This window comes from Penicillium coprophilum (genome assembly GCF_028826855.1).
Source record: "Penicillium coprophilum strain IBT 35676 chromosome Unknown utg000005l_segment0_segment0, whole genome shotgun sequence".
Lineage (NCBI taxonomy): Eukaryota > Fungi > Ascomycota > Eurotiomycetes > Eurotiales > Aspergillaceae > Penicillium > Penicillium coprophilum.
This window is the reverse complement of record NW_026622724.1, coordinates 3,737,452-3,762,890: the sequence shown is the minus strand read 5'-3', so window position 1 is coordinate 3,762,890 and position 25,439 is coordinate 3,737,452. Positions and strand designations below refer to the sequence as shown.

Sequence of the window (25,439 nt, the reverse complement as noted above, 5' to 3'; positions counted from 1 at the left end):
CAACGGTTCGTTCTTTGTCTGTCTAATCAAATGCGCACTCTAACATCACTAGATTTACAGAATGGGCCAAAGTCTATGGTGGTCTCTACATGTTCCGCATTGGCCCAGCCACCGCTGCTGTGATCACGGACCGAAGTCTAGTCAAGGAACTGCTCGATAGGCGCAGCGCTCTGTACAGCTCACGGCCAATCTCCTATGTCGGGCAGAGTCTTATAACAGGCGGCGATCACCTCCTCGTCATGGAAAACAACGAAACTTGGCGGCTATTCCGCAAAACAGTGCACCAGCACTTCAAGGCGAACATGTGCGAGAAAGAGCATGTCAAGCTACTCGAAGCCGAGCACACACAGATGATGCGTGACTTCCTGCTGTATCCAGAGAAGCACATGCTACATACGAAACGAACGACCAACAGTATAATCATGAGTCTACTGTATGGGATTCGTACCCCGTCATGGGATACACCACATATGCAGGACCTCTATGATATCATGGAGAAATGGTCCAAGATCATGGAGACGGGCGCCACGCCCCCCATCGATATCTTCCCGTGGCTGAAATGGATCCCACAGAAGTGGCTGGGAAATTGGATCGATCGCTCGGTCGACGTGGGCAGCGGTATGAAAGCTTTGTACGGATCCTTCCGCCGACGGGCGATAAAAGCGCGACGAAAGGCCGAGCAGGGCTCACAAGTCCGAGCTCGCACTTTCATTGACCACGTACTAGACCTACAGGAGAAGAAAAATCTCACTGACAATCAAGTCGACTTCCTTGGTGGCGTGATGATGGAGGGTGGATCTGACACCGGGTCCACGATGCTCCTCGTGATGATCCAGGCGCTGGTGCAGCATCCGGAAGTCCAAGAACGGGCGCGCGTCGAGATCGACGCTGTCTGTGGTGAAGACCGATCCCCTACATGGGCGGATTTCAGCCGTCTGCCGTATATCAACATGATTGTCAAAGAGACGATGCGCTGGCGGCCAGTGGCGCCATTGTCATTCCCGCATGCACTCACTCAAGATGATTGGGTCAATGGATATCTGCTACCAAAGGGGACGACGGTGTTTCTAAACGTGTGGGGCCTCCACCATGACGATCGCGTATTCCCCAATCCCGACCAGTTCGATCCCAGTCGTTACGAGGGGCGAAATAAGCTTGCCTCGGACTACGCCGTCTCGCCGGATTGTATGCAGCGGGACCACTTTATCTATGGAGCTGGACGTAGGCTCTGCCCGGGGATCCATCTGTCAGAACGCAGCATGTTCCTCGGGGCTGCGAAGCTCCTCTGGGCATTCCAATTCGAGCCCGAACTCGATGAATCAGGAAAGCCGGTCGCGATCGACACCGACCCGATAACGGGATACACCGAGGGATTTCTTGTGTGTCCAAAGGCGTTCAAGTGCCGAGTTTCTCCTCGCTCTGCTGTGAGGGCCGAGACGATTCTCCGTGAGTTTGCGCGAGCTGAGTCCGAGATATTTTGCCAGTATGCGACGCCCTAAGACCCGAAGCCGGTGAAGAGCACAGGGCTGCTGGCACAAGGCTGACTGCAGATTATTCGGCCGAGGGCGGGACAGATTTATTTATATATATATATATTGGATATAATATACTTTAGCTGGCGCTGACAAGGGAAATGTGGACCGGGGAGGTGATTGCGTGTAAGCCATACAGGGTTACTGAGGGATGTGATTCGGTCAATCTGACAGGCGGCACGTTGAAGAAAATGGCTGTACTCCGTACCGAGACGCTTTGATACCCCTTCATGCAAGTGAGATCACGAAGAATGTTTGTTCGTCGCGGTGCAGTAGTGCAGTCCGTAAATGGAAAATAATGTATCGTGCATTGGAGGCTTAGGTGAGATTTGAAAACCTTGTAAAATCAGGTCAAATCATGTCATTGGAGGGAACAGGGTCTCTCAAGATAGCTCGAAGGATCTATATATATTGTATTGATTTTTGGCTTACGGTACTGAAAAGAGAGAAAGTAAAAAGAAGACGTATGATAGCGCTGTTACGCCGGGAAATCGAGTGATTCATGCAGGTCACGGCGACCGGATGCTGTACTGTGCGCGCTTAACCCTGAGATTACAGCATTATCGGGTGTTATATTATCAGGATGGGCCAAAAGGTTGTCGGGTTCCATAATCAATGACGAGGACCAGGCCTCTAGATCCGAAATTGTAGCAAGGAAATCCATATCTAAGCCCGAGTCACTTCCTGCCACCAGGACGCTGTTTGGAGGGCCTGGTTTGGTACCAGCAACCACGGGAGGATGTCCTGTAGTCATAGATGGGGTTTCACAATTGCGGTTCGTACGAGTGGTAGAGGAGGATGCATCGGAAGAGGGTCGAATGGATGTCGTGCATAGCTCGGACGCCTTGGTAGCAAGACCCGACATATGAAAGTGGGCTTGACACTCGAGTAGCTCCAAGGGTAGTGGGAGCCGCTCTTCAGCTCCGAGGGACGAGTCGAGGCGTTTATGGAGGTCAGCGAGAACCTGAATGACCAATGGCATCCGTGTCTTGCTGTTGTTGGAATCAGTATCGTCAGGGCTGGTATTTGTCGAGGAGCTATCTGGAGCTTGGTACTGAGCCACACAGTGATGTATAACTTCATCAACACAATATCGCGCCAGCAAGGTATCCTCAGAGTCTTCAAAGGAATGGAGATATATAAGGGTGATGAATACGCATTGAAGAGGCCCATAGTAGCTGCAGAAGAACCACGCGTATGGGGAGAACGCAGGAGCTTGATACAGCTGCAAATAGATACGCAAGTAATTCACGCAAAGCTGCGCCATGCTGGACAATCAAATTGTGTGTTAATAAGTCTTTCAAACCAATAGAGTGATGAAGGATCAATGTTAATGGATGAATTCTCAGGACAGGATTCGCGCTGTGCGAAGAGGGTATGCAACGGGATATGCACTAGATTACGCAGGACAAATTGACATGCAGGAAGAAAGGAACCCATACCTGGTCCATGACTTGCGTGATTGCGCATTCGTCCTATCTGGGGATGGCAGAAATGGTTTCTGCAATAAGATGGCTACTTCTGATTTCAGCAAGGTTAACATGATTCGCGTCCATGCTGCAAAGACGGTTGGCTGTCGTGCATCATCTTTGTACAACGAGGGATGTGTGGATGGAGATGCATTGGCCAGGCGGGATGGGATGTACCCCCTTTCAGGGATCCCCTGTGTAGGAACGCGCGCAATGATAGTGTCGATATTCTGCAGAAGCTCCTTTGCCTCGGTGATAAGCCCCCCAAATTGCCCTTGAGTTGGACCCCGCGCGCTTTGTAGGTGCGCCACGATCCTCGCTTGTAGATTAGCCGTCTGGAAGCGTCCGATAGCGTATAGCATGGCCACCGACTTTCCACCTGTCACAGAGTCGTTGCATTGAGAAAGTCCAGCAGGGACCTCGCCAGGCTCTTCATGGTGGTCAACCATGCTCACGGTCTCTAAGGCCTCCTTCCCGCAGCAGGGGGTCAGCCCCGTGGAGAGGCTCGACTGCACATCGAGCCAAACAATGTGCCACCAGATGCGACGGCGGATTTCTTTATCAAGCCAACTCATCGCAGACCACGTTCGTTCTCGATGTAAACCCATAGTCTGAGCAATGCGCACCGTGGTGCTCACATGGACCAGACTACGCATAGGCTCAAATGGTCGGTCCAGGAACGGCTCTGTCAGCAAAGTTGAAACTAATGTATGTAATGTCGGATGCTCCAGATGCTGACATAAAGAGAGACTAGTTGTAAATGCCGACTTGAGATGGCTCACTGTCGTTTCCTTCTGTAGACCCTGGAGCTTCGTATACATCCAGCTGGCTGCTGGTGCGGCAGATGCGCCACAATATAGGACCGCGAAGAGAAGGCATATAAAGGTAGGGTCATCGCGTAGTTTTTCCGAGGGCAAAGCACTCTCACTGTTCCGACACCAATCCCAGAACTCATTGTATTCTGTCTGGAGAGAAGGCGGGTGTAGGAGAGGAACAAGTGGCCACACGGCGACGAAGAAGATCTCGAGCAGGGCATCACTCACGGGCTTGGTGGGTAGCGACCGCAGGAGATTAAACATGCCCACAGATGAAATATGTGGGAGGGGCAGATCGGGGTGAGTATGCTGGTTTTCGTCAAAGAAATCATCGCTCAGGTTTTCCTATAGCAAGATCAATTTAGGTCAGTCATGGTCCTGCTAGGCGACACATCTCGTCGCAAATTGCAGTTCCCTTGTTTGCTTTTTGTCTTGTTTTGTTTTTGTGCCTGAGCCAGACAGACTCACTTTTCCAGCAACGAGACCCCAGAAATTCCGACCGATATATCGCACGCGGCCACCCCGTCGTATACTCAAATAGTCGCGACAGAGTGGGTCGCTCAGGGTGGGAAAGGAGTTTGTTGATGGCACAGGGGAGGCATCCCGGGTAGTCGAGCTCCCTCTAAGTTGAGGACCGCTCGCATCCCGATCACGGGGAAGCTGAATGGCCTCTTCCCATGAAGGGACTGTTGGATAGAGCTCCTGTCGATGTGGGGAAGGACTGGCATTGGATAATTGAGGAGAAGGAGGTCTCGACGGTTTCTCCAGATACGGCGCATTGGCGTCTTGGCCCCAACAGGGCCAAGGAAGATCTGGGCGAGCATCGGAGTCCCTGCCATCTCTGGGGGATACTGGTCGTACACGGCCGGTGGACTCGTCACGGACCATTGCCCTGTAGACACAATTCTCTTTCATGCGTACGCAGTTGGCACATTCTGGCTGTTCGCGACCGCAACGAACCTTGCGCCGTCGACAGACAATGCAACTGAGCGATAATCGGGGTTTTTTAATGTGACGTGGTTCTGATAAGGGCATTGTTTCACAACATACGAAGTAAGGACTCAATCGTTCGACTTATGCGAGAGAAATGTGCCTTTGTTATAAGGAAAAAACAGAAGGGAAGCTCCCCGGGCTGGTCGCAATTTAGCCCCAACTGAGATAGCCAGTTCAGCCAATAATCTCCATTCCACCTGATATTGGGAGCATTAGTGTTAAGAAAAGAAAATATTCAAATGGAGAAAAATCCATGACCATGTCATGGTACCTTGGGTATATTTCAAAAGGCTTCATCATCTTGTATGCATGTCTATATATATTGCGTAAAGCTAGTTGATTCCTTTACTACTACCTCTTAACGGGAGTAGATCGTATAGAGCACTACTAGAACTTCGGCGCAAACACCTATCCAACCCTCGTCCTGGAACAAATGCCTGCTAGACTAAATCACTAACACGCACGATGCTATAAATACAAGTAGGCTCCCTCTGCACGACACGAGTTGACACTGATACTGCATATCCTCAATACAGCCTAAATAGGTGACTTCAGTGCTGAAATCCAAATAGACACGGAGATTCAGGAACCGCGTTGTAGTTAAAAAAATAGAAAGAAAATCATAGGGAATATATCCAGGCCCGTGTCGGTTACATGTAAAATCCAGTTACGAGATGAGATGCATGATACATGATGATTGAACTTGAACAATTCGAATCGGTTGCAGACACATGAAGATCGTCGCAAAGAATGAAGACAGGAGCTTTGTCTACTGGCTACAAAGGTCCATCAAAAGCAATTATCAAAGTAAGATAGCTAGGTACACAATGACTGGCCCAAGTAACCAATCTGACAGCACACTGTACCTGATTGCGCTTCGTCGCTCCTATACAGCCTGCATTGGCCACTGGCCTGTCGAATTCGTAGATCTAGAACTGTCTACGGAGTAGAGTCTTGAATGCTTGGCTGAGCTGAGACTCGGAGATGCTCGGTTGCTGTAGCAGACGTTCCCATCCTCTGATCGTCCGATAAAAGCGCATGTCGAAAAGAATCTTGGAGACCTTGGCCATTTGCCAATGGCTATTTCAACTGCCTTTGCACGTTTGGACTTTGTCTGAGCTGTCTAGGCATAGTCAGATGACCTATAGGTGCCTGATTTGACAACCTGTCCCTTCCTCTCTCTCCCATACACGCTTTTTACCGTTTCTTCTCATTGTCTATGGGTAGTATAACAACTCACAGCGATAGCCAACATACCATATGTCTGTAGTCAATGAGTCATAAGTGTAGCGATCACTCATGCACATTCACCATCGCTGTCTGCTTCTATGGCCATAGCTCCCACCGGCTCAAACTAAGTGGAGACCTTCAACATGACCGCTTTTCGGCAACTGGCAATGGCCGGCATATAAAGATTCTCCTCTTTACAAAAGCAATACGACGTATATCATCGGAAGGATTTGTCCTGTCTGCATGTTCTCAAAGTTGAATGACACCAGAGGCTCCTTATTATCTCAATCCCACCAGGACACCCACTGCCATGTATAGTGCTCAGACCCATGATCCCCCAGCAATTCGTGAACCCCTGCCCCCTAAATGCCATTTAGAATATATGTTGTACTGACGATTCCTGACTTATTTTGTTCTGCTACCAAGCACAGGGGTTCTGATTGATTTTGCTGCTCATCCCTGCTCCACGTTTAACAATGATCGCCCCAGCTGATCCACTTGGGGTTGACACTTCACTAGCGATTCATTCAAAAACAAAATTCTCATCCGCAGATCCAGTCAGCCAGATTTGCAGATCTCTGAAAGCGTCGAGGTCATTTTTCTCGACCGAAATCTCAACAGCAGGGTCGTGCCAGTGGTGGGTTCTTTTCGTTTCGGTGTTGCGTAACGACTCCCCGATATATCGACAGCTATCGAAATCGATCAGAATGAATGTCCCATCATCATCAAGCATAATGTTTGCAGGATTGATATCGTTATGGACAAGTCCGAAAGAATGAAGATGTTTGATAGCAGCCAAAATTCCATCGAGGCCACTTTTCATCTTCGCTGTCACCAATTCGCGCGTACTTGAAAGGAAAGCGACCTTGCCTAGGCGTTGAGGATTGACTGCTTCAAGTAGTGTAGACGTATATCGTCTCAAGCAAAGTCCCGACACTCGACCGTGAGTATCTATACAACCATAGTAGGTCGCGAGGTTCGGATGGGAGTTCCTCCGAAGAAACTCATATGTTTCGATTTCGCGAGCGATTCGCTCCTCAAGATTCCCATCGGTATACGCAAGCAGACTTGGTGTTTTCACATAGATCGCTGACCAAGCGGTTTTCACTTTTGGGCCCCTATCCTGGGTGGGAATTTGCTTGAGTTCCTGGAGATCGTCCAGCACCTTTGGCGGATTGAATCGATTTGTCCGTTTTCCGAAATATAATTTGCCATCTTGCCGAACAAAAACCTGGACATAGGAAAATTTCATTTTGCCATCAATTCTTCTGAATGCCTCATTCTTCTGGATAACTTCCATATGAGAGATATCAGGTCTATTCGCCTGTGCTGGGAAAAGCAGTGAGTTGGCAGAAGAAATGGTGGCCTTGATTGTTTTGGTGGAAATAGCACACGACTTGATGCGAGCCTGCTGTGGCCCCGAAGGGATATTCAGGGCTAATGTGTAACTAGAACGGTGTAGGAAGGGGTAGTTATGGGACCGGGTATTCCGGTGCACGAGTTATCTGGCGCTGAAAGGTTTACAATCCACTCTGTATCGTAGGATTCGAAAGCTATTCAGACTTAAGGATATATCAGGGCAAATGAAGGCCCGAAGACCTTACTGCAGTGCATTAAAGCCGAAAGGGACCCTGACCACTATGCCCCTACGTAGATATTATTCACGTCTACTTGGCTATTTAGGCCAAACATAAACCACCCCTACATTGCAGTTAGAATGGATCAATCACATGCTAATTAGTAGCAATGGGGTAACCATCAATTGGTCAAAAAAAACTTGGATTTCCAACCGCGGTGGCGTAATGGGCGAAGGCGCAGGAGGGACTGAATGCGATAGCGCGGGTGTGAATCTGTGCACATTGATTTCAGGCGCTTATGCGTGTGGTAGCTTATCAGGCCTTACGTGTCAGGTTTATTCCTGTACTACTTCAATCTTGAAGAAAAGGATTGTTCTAAGATTCTTCGCCTCCGACTCTTTGGATTTGAGACCCAAAGTATCAAGAGAGTTAATCAACTCCTCGATTTTTTCAGACTCTATACGACTCCGGCGATAATAGTCAAGTGGGCACGTGGATGAGATAAGTCGGAAGACAGAGGAGAAAATGTGAGAGCAAATGAGAACGATGATATTTATAGAGAGAGGCGCGTAGACACGGTGTGTGATTTGTCGATACTATACCGTGCGGCTGATGAGAGGAGGGCTGGATGAAAACGGGATGCTCAGACCTCCCCCGGAAACTCGAGCTTGTGTTGATTTGATTGCAATGGCAGCGCAATGACCTGAGAACCGTGCATTTAAGTTGTCGAACTTAGGCGCCGTTATCAAACACCTTGACTAGCCAATATGTGGCGTCTCATCTGTTTCAACCACTTAGAGAAGCTATGGATCAAACCGGAAAGGTGAACGCCATGTCGAGCTTTTGCTGGAGGAGTATTTAAAGGTGGATGGTGTTCAAGTCAAAGTCTCAAACACCATCACTAGGTCCAGAATATCCAGTTTTCAGCCGGAGTTGCCGATTCTCAGATCCTGTGAGTATGGATGATTACCGTATTCGTTTCAATCGCTCACATAGTTATACCCTTCATTTAGATATACATTATTCTTGAAAGCGGAGCTCCTTCTCATACAACTCTCGTTTCTCGGACTCGATCGAGAAGCCACCACTCGGGATAACTGTTTGGCGAAACATATTTTGGCAAATATAAAAACCAGTCGTCTTCCTCATATGGACTTAGGCAGTTTGTGCACCGGACACATTCATAATAGTCAGGATAAAATCCACTGTATTCCCAGTCAAGGATTCCAGAAATCGTATACTTGTTATTTTCGGTCATTTGGACCATAACATTGTCCGGTCTTATATCTCCATGTGTGAAAACGATGCGAGGCCCCGGTCGGGTTAGGAATGATGATGATAATCGGCGAAGAAACTTGACGAACACGTCCCCACCCGGATGCGAGCTAGAAAACAAAAATGTTTCAAAATCGTCAAGGCTAGTGATAGGTGTCTCGCTCGTGCGAACATGCCTCCTGAGGTCTGTACATCCTTCGCCTCCAATTCCTCCAAGAGGAGTCCCTTCTAGATAAGGAAGGGTTCTGAGATCGGCAAGTATTGTGTTGAGTTGGTTGCTAAGCGAGGTCTTTTGAGAAGGGATAAGTGTTCGCCAGACTTCCCCCAGCGGTACAGATTGCATGTGGCTCATGAATATCAGAGAAATTCCACTCATACGCACTAACCCAAGGGGTTTCGGTGCTGGGATACTTGGCTTATGACGGTCAAGATATTGTAATGTGGTGTATTCAGTGTAGTGCTTCAAGTTACGGACTGCTTTCACAACTACTCCGAGGGAGCATTTAAACACCCCTTTCTGTCGGGCGAAGGGAGCTTTCCAAATGATCTCACTTCTCTGTAGGAGTTCAGACAGCTGCTGAGAGAGTCCGACCACTGGCGAACACTCCGCGGTTCGGGGCACAGTCTCAAGTAATTTTGCGACCACATCTGAAAGAGGGAAAATAACTTCAACCGGATCCAATGGGCAGAGGGATTGACGAATGTCTTCGTCGGCCTTGGGAAGATCCTGAGGGTTCGGTTTAGTTTTCTCTGTAACATTTTTTATTAGTGATGGAAACGAGGAAATACACATTGGTATTCCTTACTAGGGAGACGATGGCTTGTTTTTTGCATCTCCAGGAGACGTTTCGCATATTCGGTTGGGAATTGCTCGGTCAAGTTGATCTCGGGATCCTCAGTAACAGCGGCTTGTAGCTTTTTCAATACATGGGCATTGAATCCCGCAGCTTTAGAGGTGCTAAGCGGTGGAGAGTCCTCCAAGTCGAAACCCCTTTTTCCCGCCATTTTTCGTACTGGAAATTGGACAGTACACAACTCAGAGTATTGTATATCGAAGATGAAACGCGTGACTTGATGTTGGTGAGAGTAAACAAGGGAGGTAGAAGGAAGAACAGGGTGATTGTCCGACAAATGAAGATTTTCAATACCCAAGTGACAATACGAGGTCTCATACTTACTACGTGAGCTGGTTCTGTAACTTTTGTAACAGAATGTACGGAGTAAGGGCCGGTTAATTGGCCGGTTAATTGGCGCGGAACCAGACAGTTAAATTACGTGAATTACCATTACAGGGGCCTTGGTATATCTTGCCCAGGTGCCCAAGCCCAGGTAGGACCTGGTAGGCAATTGAAAGGTTGACCGCTGCCTCTAGATGGAGAGGAAAGGAATGTTTTGGTATGCATATCTTTTGCTGTTCTACTAGGCTTCGAATATCTTTCTACTTTATACTTAGGTAGATACGACCTACAGGTATGACAGACCAAAACTTGATATATCTATGTATGTAAATGCGCATTATCAGCGAACTATTGAGAAAGGATGTCCTAGTTCCTAGGTGAACAATTATTCTAACGAGTTACATAAAAGAGCCAAGTTGTACAGAGTCGAATCTGTCAAGTCGATACTCTTCTCACCTCAAGTGGAGGGTCCATGGCCCATACTCTCACACAAAACAAAATCGACGATATACGTCAACGTCGGCGCAGGCCTTGCACTTTATCCAGCTTAGCCAGAATTCCCGCCGCGCCTGCAGCCCCATATCCACCCTCCCTCCAACAGGTCTCGATGATATCCTGGGCCCAGATTCGTTGGTCCAGCATAGGGAGATTATTCCGAGGTGGAAATATTGCGACCGAGTCATTCCTACCACTGCTATAGAGACTGATACAAGTCTGTCTCCCCGTGACGATCTCATAGAACACGAGGCCCAGCTGGCAGATATCCGTCCAGATGGAGCAATTGTAATCATCCACCGCATTGACCATGACAGTATTAATAGGCATAATAGTCGAGGCACCGAGGTCAGTAATCACAACATTCAACGAACCATCTAACAGAATATTGCGGCTGAGGATATCACTGTGGATGACGCGACGTCGGTGCAAGTTGTGGAGGCCGATGGCAAGCTGGCGGAACCAGCGCTTCTGGAGCTCTATGCTGGGTCGTACTCTATGCTTCAGCCACTTTGACAACGTACCCCCGGACATGTATCTCATCTCGATGGTGTCTCCAGGAAGGTCGAGGCACTGAACGATGCCTTCCACCGGGCTTTCGAAGCTGGGTTGGATGCGTCGCCAGACCTCTTGCTCTCGTCGGATCTTTTGACGATTTCCTTCCACCTTCTCCATCGTGTAATATTTGTACACGATGGCCATTTTGATTGCCATATCGTCTCGTTGAACAACAACTGCTGCGTCACCACTTGCGATGACTGTATGAGCCTTGATATAGTGACCCTCATCGTCGATGAGACAATGAACGCCGCTCATTTCTGGAAAGAGAGGAGATTATGGGTACCTGCTACCGATTATCTTCTTTGACAGGGGGCAATATTATGGGCGATTGTCTTTTCGGCAAGTTTCCAAGGATGACTCAGTTAGTTTGTGTAATTCGGGTGGGAAAGGAGGATACTCTACCTGCAGAGAACGTGTTCATCTGAATTTAAGCATCGAGAAAGCGGCCACTGACCTTGTGTCCGGTAGAGTTGTGGAGTAGGGATTCGGAGGTGACGGAGTGTGCGGTTGAAAAGCTGGGATTCGAGACTGTTGAAGATGGTTAGAGGATCGTTGAAGGGTCGCTGGGAAATGTATAGGAAATCTGAGAGACTCCAGAGGTTGAGTGTCTTGATGGGGTCCGGGGGAGGTCATAAAGAAAGCGCGATGAAAGAACGGTCAAAGGACGATTAGAACTTTTCTTGGAAGAGTCGAAAAGGCCATTGCTTTTCCGAAAACACCTTCACCTCTTGTCACCTCTTGGACAGATCAATCTGTCCATGTCTTTTTCCAATTTGGGAAAGATCGAAGTTCGAACCACCTTGTCCGAACAGTGTATACATTGTCGCCCATACAGATTGTCTGTTTGATTTCTTTGGTCTCGTTTTTCAAGTTGTCTAGTTGTGAAGTTTTGAGTAGCGTCCTAGTTAGTTGACTGGATATGCGGTCAATTGAAAAGCCACACGGAGTCCATTTTACACGAGTGCCCAGCCAACCTGCCATCAGTATGTATACACAATGAGCAAATACCGCTGGTGGATGAGACGTTGACTTGGGCTTGGTAAAATACCTTGAGAAGGATGTAAAGAAATTAGTCCGAGGGTATCCAGCAGAATGTGGGTGTGAGAGAGATGCGATTTTGTCAAGAAGGGAGCTCAACCTAGAGAGGTAGAGTTCAAACAAGTTGATGACATCGTGTCAATGCGTCGAGATTGCCGCCAGACATCGATAAAGTCCTAGTTTGAGAATGCTCAAGACCTTTCAACTGCTCTACGACTTAATCAAGGCCCAAAATTCATTGAACAAATGTGTTTTGGTATTCTAATCTCGTTCTAGTTCTAAAAGTGACTTCTATATACCGCCTCAAAAAGCTCATCGCTTGACATAATCTTGCACTATACATCACTCGGGAGTGATTGTTGATTTACTGCTCGTTCGTGAGAACATAGCGGTAACGAGCATCCCCGTTCTCCATGTCCACAATGGCCTGGTTGGCATCAGCCATTGGGCGCTCCTGAATCCAAGGCTTGACACCCTTGGCAGCAGCCAACTCCAACATCTCCCGAATCTCACTGGGGCTACCGATCAATGAGCCACCAAGCTTGATACCCTTGAGGAGAAGCACGAAGGCTGGGATCTCGAGACCGCCATCCTCGGGGGCACCGAGCTGAATGAAGGTACCGCGAACACGCAGAAGTCCACAGTATTGGGCAATCGGCATCTTGGAGGAGGAGGCAGTGGAGATGATCAAGTCGAGAGAGCTAGCGTGGCGGGTAGCCCAGTCCTCATCTTCACCGGTGGCGATGAAATCATCCGCACCAAGCTTGAGCGCATCGGCCTTCTTATCGGACTTGCGGGAAATAGCGACGACGCGGTCAGCACCGAGTGCCTTGGCGAACAAGATAGCGAAGTGACCAAGACCACCAACGCCAACAACACCAACGGTCTTGCCGGGGCCGCAGCCATTCCGCTTGAGAGGTGAGTAGGTTGTGATACCACCGCAGAGCATAGGCGCCGCATCGGCAGAAGGAATGGCGTCGGGGATCTTGATAACAAAGTGCGAAGGAGAACGGTTGTAGGTGGAGTAACCACCATACGACTTGCCTCCGTTGGCATAAACACCGTTGTAGGTGCCGACCATCTTGGTGCAGTGCTGTTCGATGCCAGACGCACAGGCGTCACAGTCGCCATCCTTGTTCTGGCACGAGCCGCTCTGCGCTCCAACACCGACCCGGTCACCGACCTTGATATCTCCCTCAACTTGTGATCCGACGCGGACAGCTGTTCCGACAATTTCGTGGCCGACGCAGCAGGGGTAGTTGGTGGGGCCCTAGACTGGTATTAGCAACTGTTCAATTCCGATGTCTAAGAGGTATGTGCCATACCCAGCCACTGCGCAGGGTGTGAATATCCGAGCCACAGATACCACAGTGAGTGACCTTGATATCGACATCGGTCTCCTCCCATGGTTTAGGCTCGAACTCCTGCCAGACCATCTTTCCCTCGGCAGCGTCTGGGCCGAGGGCTACCCAGCCTTCGAACTTGTAATTGGTGGTAGACATGATGTATAAGATTGTATAAAAGTGGGATTCAATTAGTACGATCTACAAGATATTCCTGCAGGGTCCTCCCTTTAAACTATCCACGCGGCGAGATTCGAGCTCCGTCTCGGAGGGTTCTTGTGAATCTTGGTTTCCGGTGCCGTGGTCATCGTGAAGAAAAAGGTCCACTTGACCCATATTGAGTGGATTCTTCATCGAGTGGGTTGTCATCGGGTGGATTGTCATCACGGTCTTAATTTATGTTATGTCCGGCGAAGAGATTTCAGAGACAAATCAACTAGTCGCCACTGGTAAGCGCGGAACAATGATTATAATATCAAAGACACAGTATTTGATAAAATAGACTTCATGTTCATCTCTCCGGCATTCAACTCGGCAAGGTGCCTCCATGACGTCGGAGTTAAGAATGCCAAGCCCCCTGCTTTATGCTGGTTTTATGCTCAACAAGCTTGTTTTATATTGGTCAGAATGGGTAGATAGAATCTTGGAAGGTCTCAGAACATTGAAGAGAGTGGAAATGCTTTTGATTTGACCATATATAGTGGAGCATCGTCATAGTTATTAATGTCCGTCATTTGTCGCTAATTTTGTCAAGCTTTCGCCTCTGGCCCATCATCCGAAGGAACCGCTTTTTGCCGCCGGAAATAATATTGAATACAAAGCACAGCAGTGAGAGCCCATGAGACACCAGCAAGGGATGTGATTGCGGTAAGACCATGCAGGTACTTTGGGGCATCGGAAGTGCGGAAGATTTGTGAGCCAGCGATACCAGCACAGTTGGCAGCCATGACCACCAAAGCCATGGCAACGCTTCGTTCTTGGGGTGTGCGGCAGGAGAATGATAACCAACCGACATTTAAAATACTGTTACTTCGTTAGACCGCGCTACAACCACCAGGATAAAGAACTTACTGCATGCTGCAATAGGAGATATTAGCAACGGCAATAACTCCATACCGGTGCCATTGCGAAGCGTGGGGGTTACTTGTGCGGAGGCAAGCGTAGGAAATCACATTCCAAGTGATAGCCAAGAGTACAAAAGGTCCACGATGTCTCGTTTTGTCCCTGCCAAGAGTTAGAATCGGTTTTATCATAATAATCATAGGCACTCACGCAGCAAAAGATAGTACTATCAGCCAAATCATACTACAGTAGACGGGAACCGAAGCCAATGCGTTTGCCTTCACGGCACCAAAGCCTAGTCCTTTGATCATACTAGGTGTGTATTGAGTCAACCCCGAGAAACCAGACATGGACACCAGAGTCACGAAAACGTGTTGCAGGATGCGCGGCTGCTTGACGGTCTGCCAGATATCAGAGCCTGAAATCTGGATATGGCCTTTAGCTTTCCGGGGGTCATCTAACAGAACGCGATTGCGGATGATGTGCGACTCGCGCTCGGTGAAGTAGCTCCAGCGACCAAAGGCAAGCAATGGACGGCCATCTCCAGCCGATGCGGGCACGAGGAGAGTGAATACGATTGCGATAAACAGGGTTATCAGTCCCTCGACTAAAGTGTGGATTAGCGGGGCTCGGGCCGGTGGGATGTATATGATGCAGATCTGTACTCACCCAGGAAAATCCACCTCCATCCTTCCATGCCATGGGTGTCATGCAGCTGAAGCAGACCGGCGGATATCAAGCTTGATGTTGCCGATGCAAACATCTGCCCATAGAAGAACAAACTGGTGCGGAGACTAGTCTCGTCTTTCTTATACCAAGTGGATAGGTAGTACAATGCGCCTTTAGGGAGTCAGTCGATTCTCCCAGCACCTTGTATTGATTGACTTACCAGGAATAAAACCACCCTCGCAGAGTCCTAACAAAATCCTCGTCACCAGGTACGCAGGATAGGACTTCACAAAGGCCTGGAAGGTTGCAACTAGCCCCCATGCGAACAGCTGACCCGATAACCAGACACGGGGTCCAATTCGCTGCATAATGATATTGGACGGGATCTCCGAGAGAACAATACCGGCGGAGAGGAGTTGTGATCCGACATTAATTTGATTGGTTGTGATCTTGAGGTCTTTGGTGATTGTCGATGTTAAGACGGCGCTGATATTGCCGCGATCCATTTGCAAGGCGAAGAAGGCGACTGCAAGAATGGGAAGTAGAATGAAGTCGACTCTAAAAAGAACATGTTAGGAAAATGCTTACAGTTGATGCGTGATCAGAAAGATGTATATACTCACTTCCGTCGAACAGCTGATTCTTCCTTATCCCAGTCTTTAACGATACCATGGTCCAGTTCACTTGATGGTGAGTCAACGACCTGCTCGTCTAGTTTATATTTTTCATTGAAGATGCCCGACATCTTGTATTTCGCAGTTTGAACAAAGAATCAACGAAAAGGCAAGTATGTGGAGATTCGTGTCTACGGACCGAGGGCTGATTGACCATTCTTATAGAAAAACGGAAAACACACAGCCGACAATTAACCTAAAAGACCAGCACTGTCCAGCTCCAGACTGCGCGCCAATGCGATGCTGATGTCGCGACACCAGGAGATATGGCGCAATCACGGCCAACGAGATCTGCCGAAAGATGATCTGATTGGTCTAGATGGAGTATATGGAGATGAGACTTTCCAATTTGATATTGAACTTTTATCCGATACGATTGACCGTCTCTGTGTCTTGTGCGGGACGGAGATTGAGCTGAGTATTGAAGAGATGTGGCTATGTATAGTTTCCATTATTTACTTAAATCTCGATACATCTACACCCATACGTCCCAAGACACGCCGTGTCGACTAGTCAGCGGCACCTGGGGACCTTCAGCTTCAACGATATATCCCGCATCACACCAATCAAAGGAAACCCGAGGCTGTGCACCATAGAACCCATCATACTCCTCATTGAGAGCATCCTGGAGAGTACTAACTGGGTCCACCGGTTGGAGCACATCCCAGGGCCGGATGCAAGTTACACCCTGGCAAGACTTCAGGACCAGCAAAATAGCGTCGAGTCGATTGATAGCCTGTGTCAAGCTGCGACCGAGAATTTGAGGCTGATCAGCATCAGCTTGAGAGCTTGTCGGGTATAGGTTATTCAGCTGGTACGGATCGGTCTAGAAAAAGGTCAGTCGTTGCGATCAAGAACCAAGCTACTGTTTACTCACCGACAGATCGTACAGCTCATGTTCGTTGTTGCACCAAACCGAGTAGTACAAACTGTAGCCCTCTCCCAGTAAGCGGACGGATTTGTAGGTGTTGTTCGGGATGAAGGTTGATCCTCCAGGGCCTGCCTGGAAATTAGGATGTATCCACGGCAAATCGGATCTGCACTTACCAATCCCGCTATAAACACCTTCCACAACGGCAGAACCCCAGTATTCCACTGTAACATGTTCATGCCGCTGACCGTCAAACTCAGGCGTCACCGGAATCGCAGTGCCATCAAAATCGTCCCTGGCCGGGATCCCCGCAAGATGGAAAAAGGTCGGCGCCAAGTCCACATGAGTGGTCACAGCATCCTGCACATATCCCTTGGCAACACCAGGTCCCCGAATAAACAAGGGAACGCGAATATCTTCCTCAAACCCGCAAGTCTTCCCGGGCGGGAGTCGGTGCTGGCCAATATGGAATCCATTATCTGAGGTATAGATGATATACGTATTGTCCAGCTGCCCACTCTCCTCCAGCCGAGTGACAAGCCCGTCTACCAATTCATCCACACCCTGCAAAGCGCGCAGACGCGACCGATAAAAGTGATCGTTATAATCGACCACTGACTGATTCTGCAGGGGTAGATCGTGAATCCAGCTGACTCCACTGGGCTGCATCATCCAATCCGATCAGTCAAAATGGGTCACAAACACGTTCATTCCAATCAGGGCCGCGCTTACCTGGTCCGGATTGAAGTTGGCCGTGCGAGGCACCGTGACATCCTGGAACAAATGTTCGTGTCGTTCGAGGGGAATGGGAGCAGACATGTAAATCTTGCCTGCAGCCACATCCCCCAGATCGATATTCGAGTGCGGTGCGACGGGCGACACAGCCAAAAAGAACGGTCTTTCCCCCGCCAATGCATCGTCCAGGAACCCCAGAGCTTTTCCCGTGATCACATCGATGGTGTGTTCACCTTCATGGCTGACCGGCGGTTCATGGTTCCGCTGGTAAGTCGAATTGAGGTAGGAATAAGTATACGGATCGAGAAGGAAATCCGATCCGTTAAATCCATTGATGTGGGGGCTGTGATAGTTGTTCACGGTATGGGCATTGAACATTTTGCCAGTGTAATATGTATCGTAGCCTGCATCTTGGAGCCACAGCGGGAGGAAATCATCATTGAACCCGCGCTCGACAAATTTGGGATATCCACCGTAGGGCGGACTGACATCTGTTACATTCGTGTTATGTGCTTGGCGACCGGTCCATAGGCTGACGCGCGATGGACAACATAGGGCCGTGGTGACAAAATGATTCCGGAAAAAGGTACCCTGGTCGCGAATGTGTTTTGAGATCAGGGGGGTGTAAGAGATGGAATCCAGTTGCAGATCTTGATCGTCGGTGATGACGAAGAGGATATTTGGTTTGCGCGATACTTCATGTTTGAGTACCGATTGGAGAGCTGACTGAAGATTGGACTGGAAATCAAGGGCAATCACCCCATTGGCGATGAGGCCGATCAGAGTGGTTAATTTCATGGTGAGGTCGGAATTCGTTCAAGTTCATCGAGAGTATATATTGAAGTCTTGGCACAGGTGATGATGCCATAGATGGGTCCAATGGCGATCGGAAGTTATCCAACGGAGATAGAACGGTATCGTATATAGGTAGATATATATATATACATATATATCCATATATAGTGCTATAGATTGACCATTATATCTACTATCATACATACTATAGTTCAATATATAGGGTAGTGTTGCACGTCGGAGAGTTTTCACTCCCTTTGTACGTCTTATAAGGAGTACTCCGTAGACAATATCAACATAGGACATATATGGCGTGCTTTACGCAATAAGCACCTAAAATATTGCTCCGAGACGTATATCCGAACCGGCAGTCTACATCGGTATTTCCTTTTCCTCTTTGTGTTCCCTATTAATTCATCCACCTTCACAAGTATAGGGCTATGGGCCTTCACAGTCCTTGAATCGACATGGGAGAGATTAAATAGTTTCTTATATCTGAGGGAGAGAAGTCAAGATATGTAGGTTTTCCTACGTTGATTATTTGAGTAGACAGCGGGAGCAAGATATATATTGAGGTACAACCCACCGAGTCGGCTGAAGAGATGCTTGACCCTGGACATGGAGAAAATCGATTCTAGAGCCCGTGAGCTAGCCCTGGATTATGTCAACCTCAGTTGCTACCGAAGATCTCGAAATGCGGACTGATATTGTTGAGTTTTTCGTACAGATTATCCAACTCAACTTTCCTCTCTTCCCAAGTGATCGCATATTGTGATCCAGATCCTTCATTACAGCCCTGGAGCCCGCCCTGGAGAACCTCGTCGATTCCAAAAGCACGGCCCTCTCCCGAGGTTTTCCCGAGGTTCTTCCATCACCGAGGCTCTTCGACTCTTGTCACTTCATTCCACCTCGATATGATTTTGATGCCATACAGCATGTCTGGGGGAAAACAAAACTGCCAAGCACTCGGGCGCTGGGATCCTTAGCCCTCCCCCAATCAAATCTCCCCGACAGGATCCCGAGGTCACATTTTCTACTAGTCTGCACGTGTATTGGATTGGACCTATGAGCCAAGGCAGTCCGGGGGTGGCGCCTGTGCTTTCATTTGGTTTTCTCTTTCAGGGGGTTGAGGATTTTCATGGCGATGCGCCCCACAGCTTAGAACTCCGATCTACGATTTCAGGATCTAATATGTCCAATAAACTCAGTTGGTCCCATGCAGTGATCGCAGCACTAGTCGTGCTATGCTGCTCTGGTGAGTCAAATGTTGCTACAAGCCCCTTCCCCGCTACTCTGCACCTGGGCTTACGTTGCTAGATGTCTTCGCTGCCAATTGCAGCTCCACCTGGATCACCTCCGTGGCTGAGGCAGATACCCTTCGTCAGAACTGTCGCGTGGTCATGGGCCACGTTGGGATTGGCCCATTTGCCGGCAATGACACGGTCCACATCAATCTCGACGGCGTCGAAGTGATCGCAGGCACTCTCGGGGAATATCCATATACCCGGCGCGACTATCTCACCCAGCCGTCGTATACTCTCTCCAGCGCTTCTTTGAAGAAAGCTGACGCATTGGAATTCGGAAGATATGACACTCGCATAGTGAACCTCACACTTCCTAGTCTCACATCCGTCAATGACTACGTTTATATAGGGAGAGATGCTTTTGATATTGGCTACTTGGATATCACAAGTTTGCATTCTGCGGGTAAAATTACCCTGGACTCCCCCAATCTCCATACGCTTCACCACACAAAATTACGCAATGTGACGAGCCTAAGTATTAGCTCTATGCAGATCAACTCGCTGGATAGTTTGTCTGACAATGAACTCAATCTGGATGATCTTTACATTGAAGGTCCATTCCCGAACATCAAAAACATTCCTCTTGGATTCACGTCTGCCAACTACATCCAAATCTCAGATAACTCGTCCATCACCCTAGGAGGGTCTTCGACAAAGAAAATGATCATCAAAAAACTCAACCTTGACGATATCACGGGTTTGAAGCGTAGCGCAGAGCTCAAGACAATCGAGGTTGATTCTATGAAGCTTTCAGGTCCCTTTCATATTACGCATCTAGAGATCCCGTTCGATAATCTGCGCCAACTTCAAGTCTTACAACGAGAGAACAGCCCTCTGAAGTCTATCACTCTTCCTCCCAAGGCCGTGAATTGGACAGGCGGCTTTGAACTCGTCCTCAGCGCTGGCGGCGATCTGAATTTAACCTCGATGTACGGCGCAGACGACCAAGGCAAACAAATTCAGACTTGGTACTGGCCGAAGAATATCTCGTGGATTGAGATTTCCGGCGCCACGGTGGGAAATGACTTCTTGTTTGTATCTCTCCCTCGCAATGGCCACAAAAGCTGACCTGTGAGAACAGCGATCCCTTTGTCACCCAGCAAATGGGCCTGGACAAAGATTTCCCTCCTTCGGACTTGAGTTTCTTCAAAGTCTCTCCATCCGAGAACTCTACAAGTTTCAATTGCACGACCTTCCGCGAGCTCAGGGGCGCGGGTCGCTTGCCGAGAGGTGGTAACAAGTTCAGTTGCTACGATCCTTACCTGACCAACGGTGCTATTCGTGTTCATATACCGATTATCCTTAGCATTGTCAGTGCCGTGCTTGGAATGTGTACCTGGATGCTATGAATTCCCCCGGATCTAGGGTAGTACTGTACAATACATTGAGTAGCAAAGCCAACCTGTATTCTATAAATATGCAGGAGAGTTCAACAGCAGAGAAGGTAGAACAGAATCCCGAAATATAGACGATACTCCTAGTTCTCTAATTTATGTACATAAAGAAAAGTTGAAGTATCAAAGTGGATAGATTGCGTGCTTTATAACTCCGATGAGCATTGAGCTCTGTGCTTAGATGATTTATCGTCGGGATATTTGCCGCTATATAAGCTCTCTTTCAATGGTCTTGATTACTTTTTTTTACTCTGAATCTCTTCATTTCGCAACATGGCCCAAATAGAAAGTGACGCGGTTGAATCGATACCTCCGGGTATCATCGGGACCGAGGGCACCGATGCAAATGGCCACGCAGATGAAGAAAGTCCATTAATCCCGCGCTCTGACACAGAACCTAAGCTCAAGACCTTAACTGGTGTTGGAACCATTATCGCGGTGCTTCTGCTCGGTAGGATAATTGGCTCGACACGAAGACACAAGATCTAATCAAAGATAGGCGAATTCATTTCCAACGCCGATGCGACACTAGTGATGGCGGCGGCAGGCCGCATCTCGTCGGAGTTTAACCGTCTACGCGATGCTAGTTGGCTCTCAACGGGGTATACATTAGGTGTCTGTGCTGCACAACCAATGGTGAGCATAGCCCACACTGGAGATATCCCAGGGTCTAATTGTCGTCCAGTATGGAAAATTGAGTGATATTTACGGTCGCAAGCCAATGTTACTACTTTCATATCTGCTATTCGCAGTGGGATGTATAACTAGGTAGGTAGATATTCATCCAGCAGTTGAGGTACAGTTTTAACCGTCTATAGTGGCATTGGATCCCAGATGTGGGTGGTAATCTTTGGTCGCGCAACCAGCGGAATGGGCGGTGCAGGAATCATGACTATCAGCTCTATTATCATCACAGATATTGTTCCTAAGCGCGAGGTCGCCACTTGGAGAGCATATGTGAACATCGCCATGACACTTGGACGCAGTCTCGGAGGTCCGCTGGGCGGTTGGCTGAGCGATACTATCGGATGGAGATGGTGGGCTTCCGCACATTCTCATAGCTGTAAATATCTTCTAACAACATTGCAGGTTGTTCCTCTTACAAGCCCCGTGCCTCGCTCTGGCTGCAGCTCTCGTGATTGTGAAACTGAACGTCGAAGAGAAGATAGACTCCACCTCCAAAGGTAACAGACTCGCCAAGGTCGATTTCCTCGGAACGGCACTACTAGGCTCATCTATTGTCGCGATGATCACCCTGCTCGACCAAGGTGGGAAGTCCTTCCCATGGAGGTCGCTGTGGACACTCTTCCTAGCAAGCGGTGGATTATCACTTCTAGTCGTCTTCGTGCTCGTCGAAGCCTACGTAGCTCGCGACCCAATCTTCAACCTCCGCATTCTCCGACGCACAAATGTCTCCACGGCATACATTATCGGTGCACTGCAGATCGCCGCGCAGCTGGGCATGATGTTCTCGGTCCCACTGTATTTCCAAGTAACACAGCGCGCATCAACGACAGCAGCGGGGATGCATCTCATTCCTGCAGTGATTGGAAATACTCTTGGCGGACTGCTGGCAGGAATCTTCATCAAACGCACAGGACAATTCAAGATTCTCCTCGTTCTGGCCGGCCTGGTTGCTGGCATTTCCTACCTCCTTCTCTACCTCCGCTGGGACGGACACAGCGGCTTCTGGGAATCGCTGTTTATCTTCCCCGGCGGACTTGGCACCGGAATTGCATCGGCATCATCATTCATTGCCATGTCTTCTATGCTCCCGGGCGAAGAAATCGCCATGGCAACAGCGGGATATATGCTGGTTGTGGGATTCTCCATCACGGCTGGTGTAACTACATCAAACTCCGTTCTGGGGATGGAGTTCCAGCGGCAGCTGAGGCTCAACCTTCACGGGACTGGTTCGGAGAAGGTACGTACTTTTTTGGTGAGGATATTTTGTCATGATACTAATTCAGCTAGGTTATTCAACGTGCGATGGCTGATACGAATTATATCGCGCATTTGACTGGACACCTGCGGGAGGTTGTGGTGGCATGTTACGTCTCCGGACTTAAGCATACATATCGTGAGTTGATGAACTCTTTTATATTGAGTATCTTGCACTAACCCGGTATAGTTCTTTCCCTTGGTTGTTCGCTTTTGGCGTCCTTCAGCGGGTTGTTTATTGCACGCCATCAAATATAGACTTCGTCTATCGACATTGACTTGCTATATAGGATTAAAGATAGATAATGCTGGAAGAGGATATGAAAATGACAATTCTCATGGTAAAACCAGGAAGTGCGCTGGCTTCTAGAGCCCGAACAGCTCGATCTTCATTGAGATTTGAGCCAGAAACTTTACAAGACTGATTCAAGCTACAGCCTTCAGCGTGTTACATCTGTTCCAAGGAGCAAATTGAGCAAGGATCATCTCTTTACCTTTCTCTATGAACACTGAGCTTCGCTATGACTTTCAATTCATGGAAAATGACCGAAGTCGCGCATACTAGGATGTGGATATACTTTGAAAGATTTGATGCTAGTAGTACATTGTATCGCTTTCCCATTCATCACTATTATACTTCGAATGTGATGTGTTCCAAGGTCGGCGATAGCGTAGCTCAACTTTTGAGTCCCCAGATTGCACATTCATATTGACAAACTCAGCCCGAGCAGCTTCAGGAATGGTGTCACTTTCCTTCACTCCTCGGGATTCTATAGATATCAGTCTTTTCAAAGCCAGAGTGGTCGCAGATACCCAATAGTCATCTCCTGTCCACTTTTGTAATATAGAACATATATCACGACGGACTCGCCAATCACGACATTTGGCCCCAGACCATAAGAGCGAAGGCAGAACAGAGAACCTGTAGACAAATGGTGACAATGGGACGTCATTCGAGCCTGACCCCGCTAGCACTTGCGCCATTTTCGTAGTATGCTGAAAACGCCCCAAGTAATCGTCATATGACATCTCATCTGGCTGTTTACTAGTGGCAACAGCTAGCTTGATGTCGATGATCCCACTCCATAGTTCGACGAGTCTAAGCGCATCGCAATCATCGGGGGCAAGACTGTTTGCTTCGACGAGAAATGCCATCAGGCGTCTTCCCCAAAGTCGAAGCTTCGTTAGTGCTAGTGCTGCATCACGCCGGATGGAGCTTGCTGGACCAATGTCAAATCCATAAGGAGTGATATCTAATATCACATCTCCAACGACCACCACAAATCTTTCGACGAGATGCATTTGATCAATGCCTGTAAAGGTAGGAGTACCAAGTCTTGATCGAACGGCTAGATACTTGTCATCAAAAGGTTCGGTAATATCCGCAAATAGTTCGGGATAGGTAGAAATAGACCAGTGGACGTGAATTTGGGCAAATAACTGCCTCAGTGCCAGTCCAGTAGACCCTTCATCTTTCCGGACATCCCATTCTTTGAAAAGTCGATATCCAGACACGAGGTGGTGGCGAGAGGTGGAGAGATCCCCTTGGAACAGGCTGAGGATAGTCAGGATAACGCACGTTACCAAGACCACTTGTTTGTGAATGCTGCTTGGGCTATCCTGAAGTATAATTTCCCGGGCGAGACTTTCTCGGAGGTACGTAATCGCTTTTGTAGAATGGTAGAGAGTCAGAAAGGATTCTTGATTCTGTTTGCAGTCTCCTTGGACCTGTTCGAGCTGAAAATAATGTGCACCTATCGCAATCGCGGCATGCCGGACCGCAGGGTGCTGTTCGCATATTTGGAGAACCAATCCATCCCAGAATGTGTTTTGAAAGTATCGCGAATATCGTTTCGCCGTGACATTTCGATAGAAATCCAGATACCATCGCTCATCCCAGGTAAGCTCGGTCCGGCCGGCACTGCCCAAAGACAGAGGAATAGTAGCAACAGGTGGCCTGACTTTGGAGTCATACCGGATCTCCAGAGCTACACTGTTCTGACCATTGGTGGAGTCCCTGGCTTCGACGTCACGCCACTGGCGCGTCCTCTTATCGATGTCTTGTTCATAGCCGTCGCATACCCTGCCTACGGCTGTACATTTGAGACAAGCTGGATGGGTTTCGTCACATTTCTTATGTCGTCTCCTTTCCAACGCTCAGTTGATGTATTTTTAAGTGTGTCTGGATGACTCACTTGCATGTTCTACACCCTGAGCGCGAATTCGTATGCTCTGATCTTCGCCTTGGGTATTCGCTATACATGTTTCTCGCAGATGATGGGAGGATACATCAAATACAATATCTAACTCCGTGAAACCGCCCAAACTGGTCCAGGGTTTTGAGTAACGAGGAAAGGTTCGAGATTGGGAAAAGAGAAGTCCACAGTTGAGCAGAGCCCTTCGATCTCTATGGGATCCCGCACAATTCCCTCTCTTTTGTAAGCAATTGAGAACTGTGTCGTTCTGCCTAGAAAGTGGACCGTTGATC

General features: G+C 48.5%; 11 protein-coding genes across 11 annotated transcripts; 3 read left to right on the top strand and 8 right to left on the bottom strand.

The window, feature by feature from the left end:
* Window positions 1-89: 89 nt before the first annotated feature.
* On the top strand, window positions 90-1,499 carry N7500_008935 (cytochrome P450; the record flags this gene model as incomplete). The annotated part of the gene is made up of 1 exon (XM_056680079.1): window positions 90-1,499. One exon carries the CDS (start codon window positions 90-92, stop codon window positions 1,497-1,499), a length of 1,410 nt encoding a protein of 469 aa, XP_056530451.1.
* Window positions 1,500-2,010: 511 nt separating this feature from the next.
* Window positions 2,011-4,851, bottom strand: N7500_008934 (Transcription factor; the record flags this gene model as incomplete). The annotated part of the gene is made up of 3 exons (XM_056680078.1): window positions 2,011-2,800; window positions 2,975-4,161; window positions 4,285-4,851. The coding sequence occupies 3 exons, from the start codon at window positions 4,849-4,851 to the stop codon at window positions 2,011-2,013; spliced, it is 2,544 nt and encodes an 847-aa protein (XP_056530450.1).
* A 1,711-nt stretch (window positions 4,852-6,562) lies between these two features.
* Window positions 6,563-7,339, bottom strand: N7500_008933 (uncharacterized protein; the record flags this gene model as incomplete). Its single annotated transcript, XM_056680077.1, has 1 exon — window positions 6,563-7,339. The coding sequence occupies one exon, from the start codon at window positions 7,337-7,339 to the stop codon at window positions 6,563-6,565; it is 777 nt and encodes a 258-aa protein (XP_056530449.1).
* A 1,322-nt stretch (window positions 7,340-8,661) lies between these two features.
* Window positions 8,662-9,896, bottom strand: N7500_008932 (uncharacterized protein; the record flags this gene model as incomplete). Its single annotated transcript, XM_056680076.1, has 2 exons — window positions 8,662-9,641; window positions 9,698-9,896. 2 exons carry the CDS (start codon window positions 9,894-9,896, stop codon window positions 8,662-8,664), a joined length of 1,179 nt encoding a protein of 392 aa, XP_056530448.1.
* Window positions 9,897-10,582: 686 nt separating this feature from the next.
* Window positions 10,583-11,380, bottom strand: N7500_008931 (uncharacterized protein; the record flags this gene model as incomplete). Its single annotated transcript, XM_056680075.1, has 1 exon — window positions 10,583-11,380. One exon carries the CDS (start codon window positions 11,378-11,380, stop codon window positions 10,583-10,585), a length of 798 nt encoding a protein of 265 aa, XP_056530447.1.
* A 1,147-nt stretch (window positions 11,381-12,527) lies between these two features.
* N7500_008930 (NAD(P)-dependent alcohol dehydrogenase) lies at window positions 12,528-13,665 on the bottom strand (the record flags this gene model as incomplete). The annotated part of the gene is made up of 2 exons (XM_056680074.1): window positions 12,528-13,433; window positions 13,489-13,665. 2 exons carry the CDS (start codon window positions 13,663-13,665, stop codon window positions 12,528-12,530), a joined length of 1,083 nt encoding a protein of 360 aa, XP_056530446.1.
* Window positions 13,666-14,255: 590 nt separating this feature from the next.
* N7500_008929 (Major facilitator superfamily domain general substrate transporter) lies at window positions 14,256-15,982 on the bottom strand (the record flags this gene model as incomplete). Its single annotated transcript, XM_056680073.1, has 6 exons — window positions 14,256-14,529; window positions 14,578-14,730; window positions 14,779-15,175; window positions 15,238-15,408; window positions 15,458-15,795; window positions 15,861-15,982. 6 exons carry the CDS (start codon window positions 15,980-15,982, stop codon window positions 14,256-14,258), a joined length of 1,455 nt encoding a protein of 484 aa, XP_056530445.1.
* Window positions 15,983-16,386: 404 nt separating this feature from the next.
* On the bottom strand, window positions 16,387-18,315 carry N7500_008928 (sulfatase family protein; the record flags this gene model as incomplete). Its single annotated transcript, XM_056680072.1, has 4 exons — window positions 16,387-16,737; window positions 16,789-16,910; window positions 16,959-17,445; window positions 17,515-18,315. 4 exons carry the CDS (start codon window positions 18,313-18,315, stop codon window positions 16,387-16,389), a joined length of 1,761 nt encoding a protein of 586 aa, XP_056530444.1.
* A 1,241-nt stretch (window positions 18,316-19,556) lies between these two features.
* N7500_008927 (uncharacterized protein) lies at window positions 19,557-20,965 on the top strand (the record flags this gene model as incomplete). The annotated part of the gene is made up of 3 exons (XM_056680071.1): window positions 19,557-19,567; window positions 19,652-20,647; window positions 20,698-20,965. The coding sequence occupies 3 exons, from the start codon at window positions 19,557-19,559 to the stop codon at window positions 20,963-20,965; spliced, it is 1,275 nt and encodes a 424-aa protein (XP_056530443.1).
* A 318-nt stretch (window positions 20,966-21,283) lies between these two features.
* N7500_008926 (Major facilitator superfamily domain general substrate transporter) lies at window positions 21,284-23,209 on the top strand (the record flags this gene model as incomplete). Its single annotated transcript, XM_056680070.1, has 7 exons — window positions 21,284-21,461; window positions 21,510-21,646; window positions 21,696-21,778; window positions 21,829-22,047; window positions 22,100-22,934; window positions 22,985-23,090; window positions 23,142-23,209. 7 exons carry the CDS (start codon window positions 21,284-21,286, stop codon window positions 23,207-23,209), a joined length of 1,626 nt encoding a protein of 541 aa, XP_056530442.1.
* Window positions 23,210-23,545: 336 nt separating this feature from the next.
* On the bottom strand, window positions 23,546-25,152 carry N7500_008925 (uncharacterized protein; the record flags this gene model as incomplete). Its single annotated transcript, XM_056680069.1, has 3 exons — window positions 23,546-24,872; window positions 24,927-25,000; window positions 25,147-25,152. The coding sequence occupies 3 exons, from the start codon at window positions 25,150-25,152 to the stop codon at window positions 23,546-23,548; spliced, it is 1,407 nt and encodes a 468-aa protein (XP_056530441.1).
* Between the last annotated feature and the right edge of the window lie 287 nt (window positions 25,153-25,439).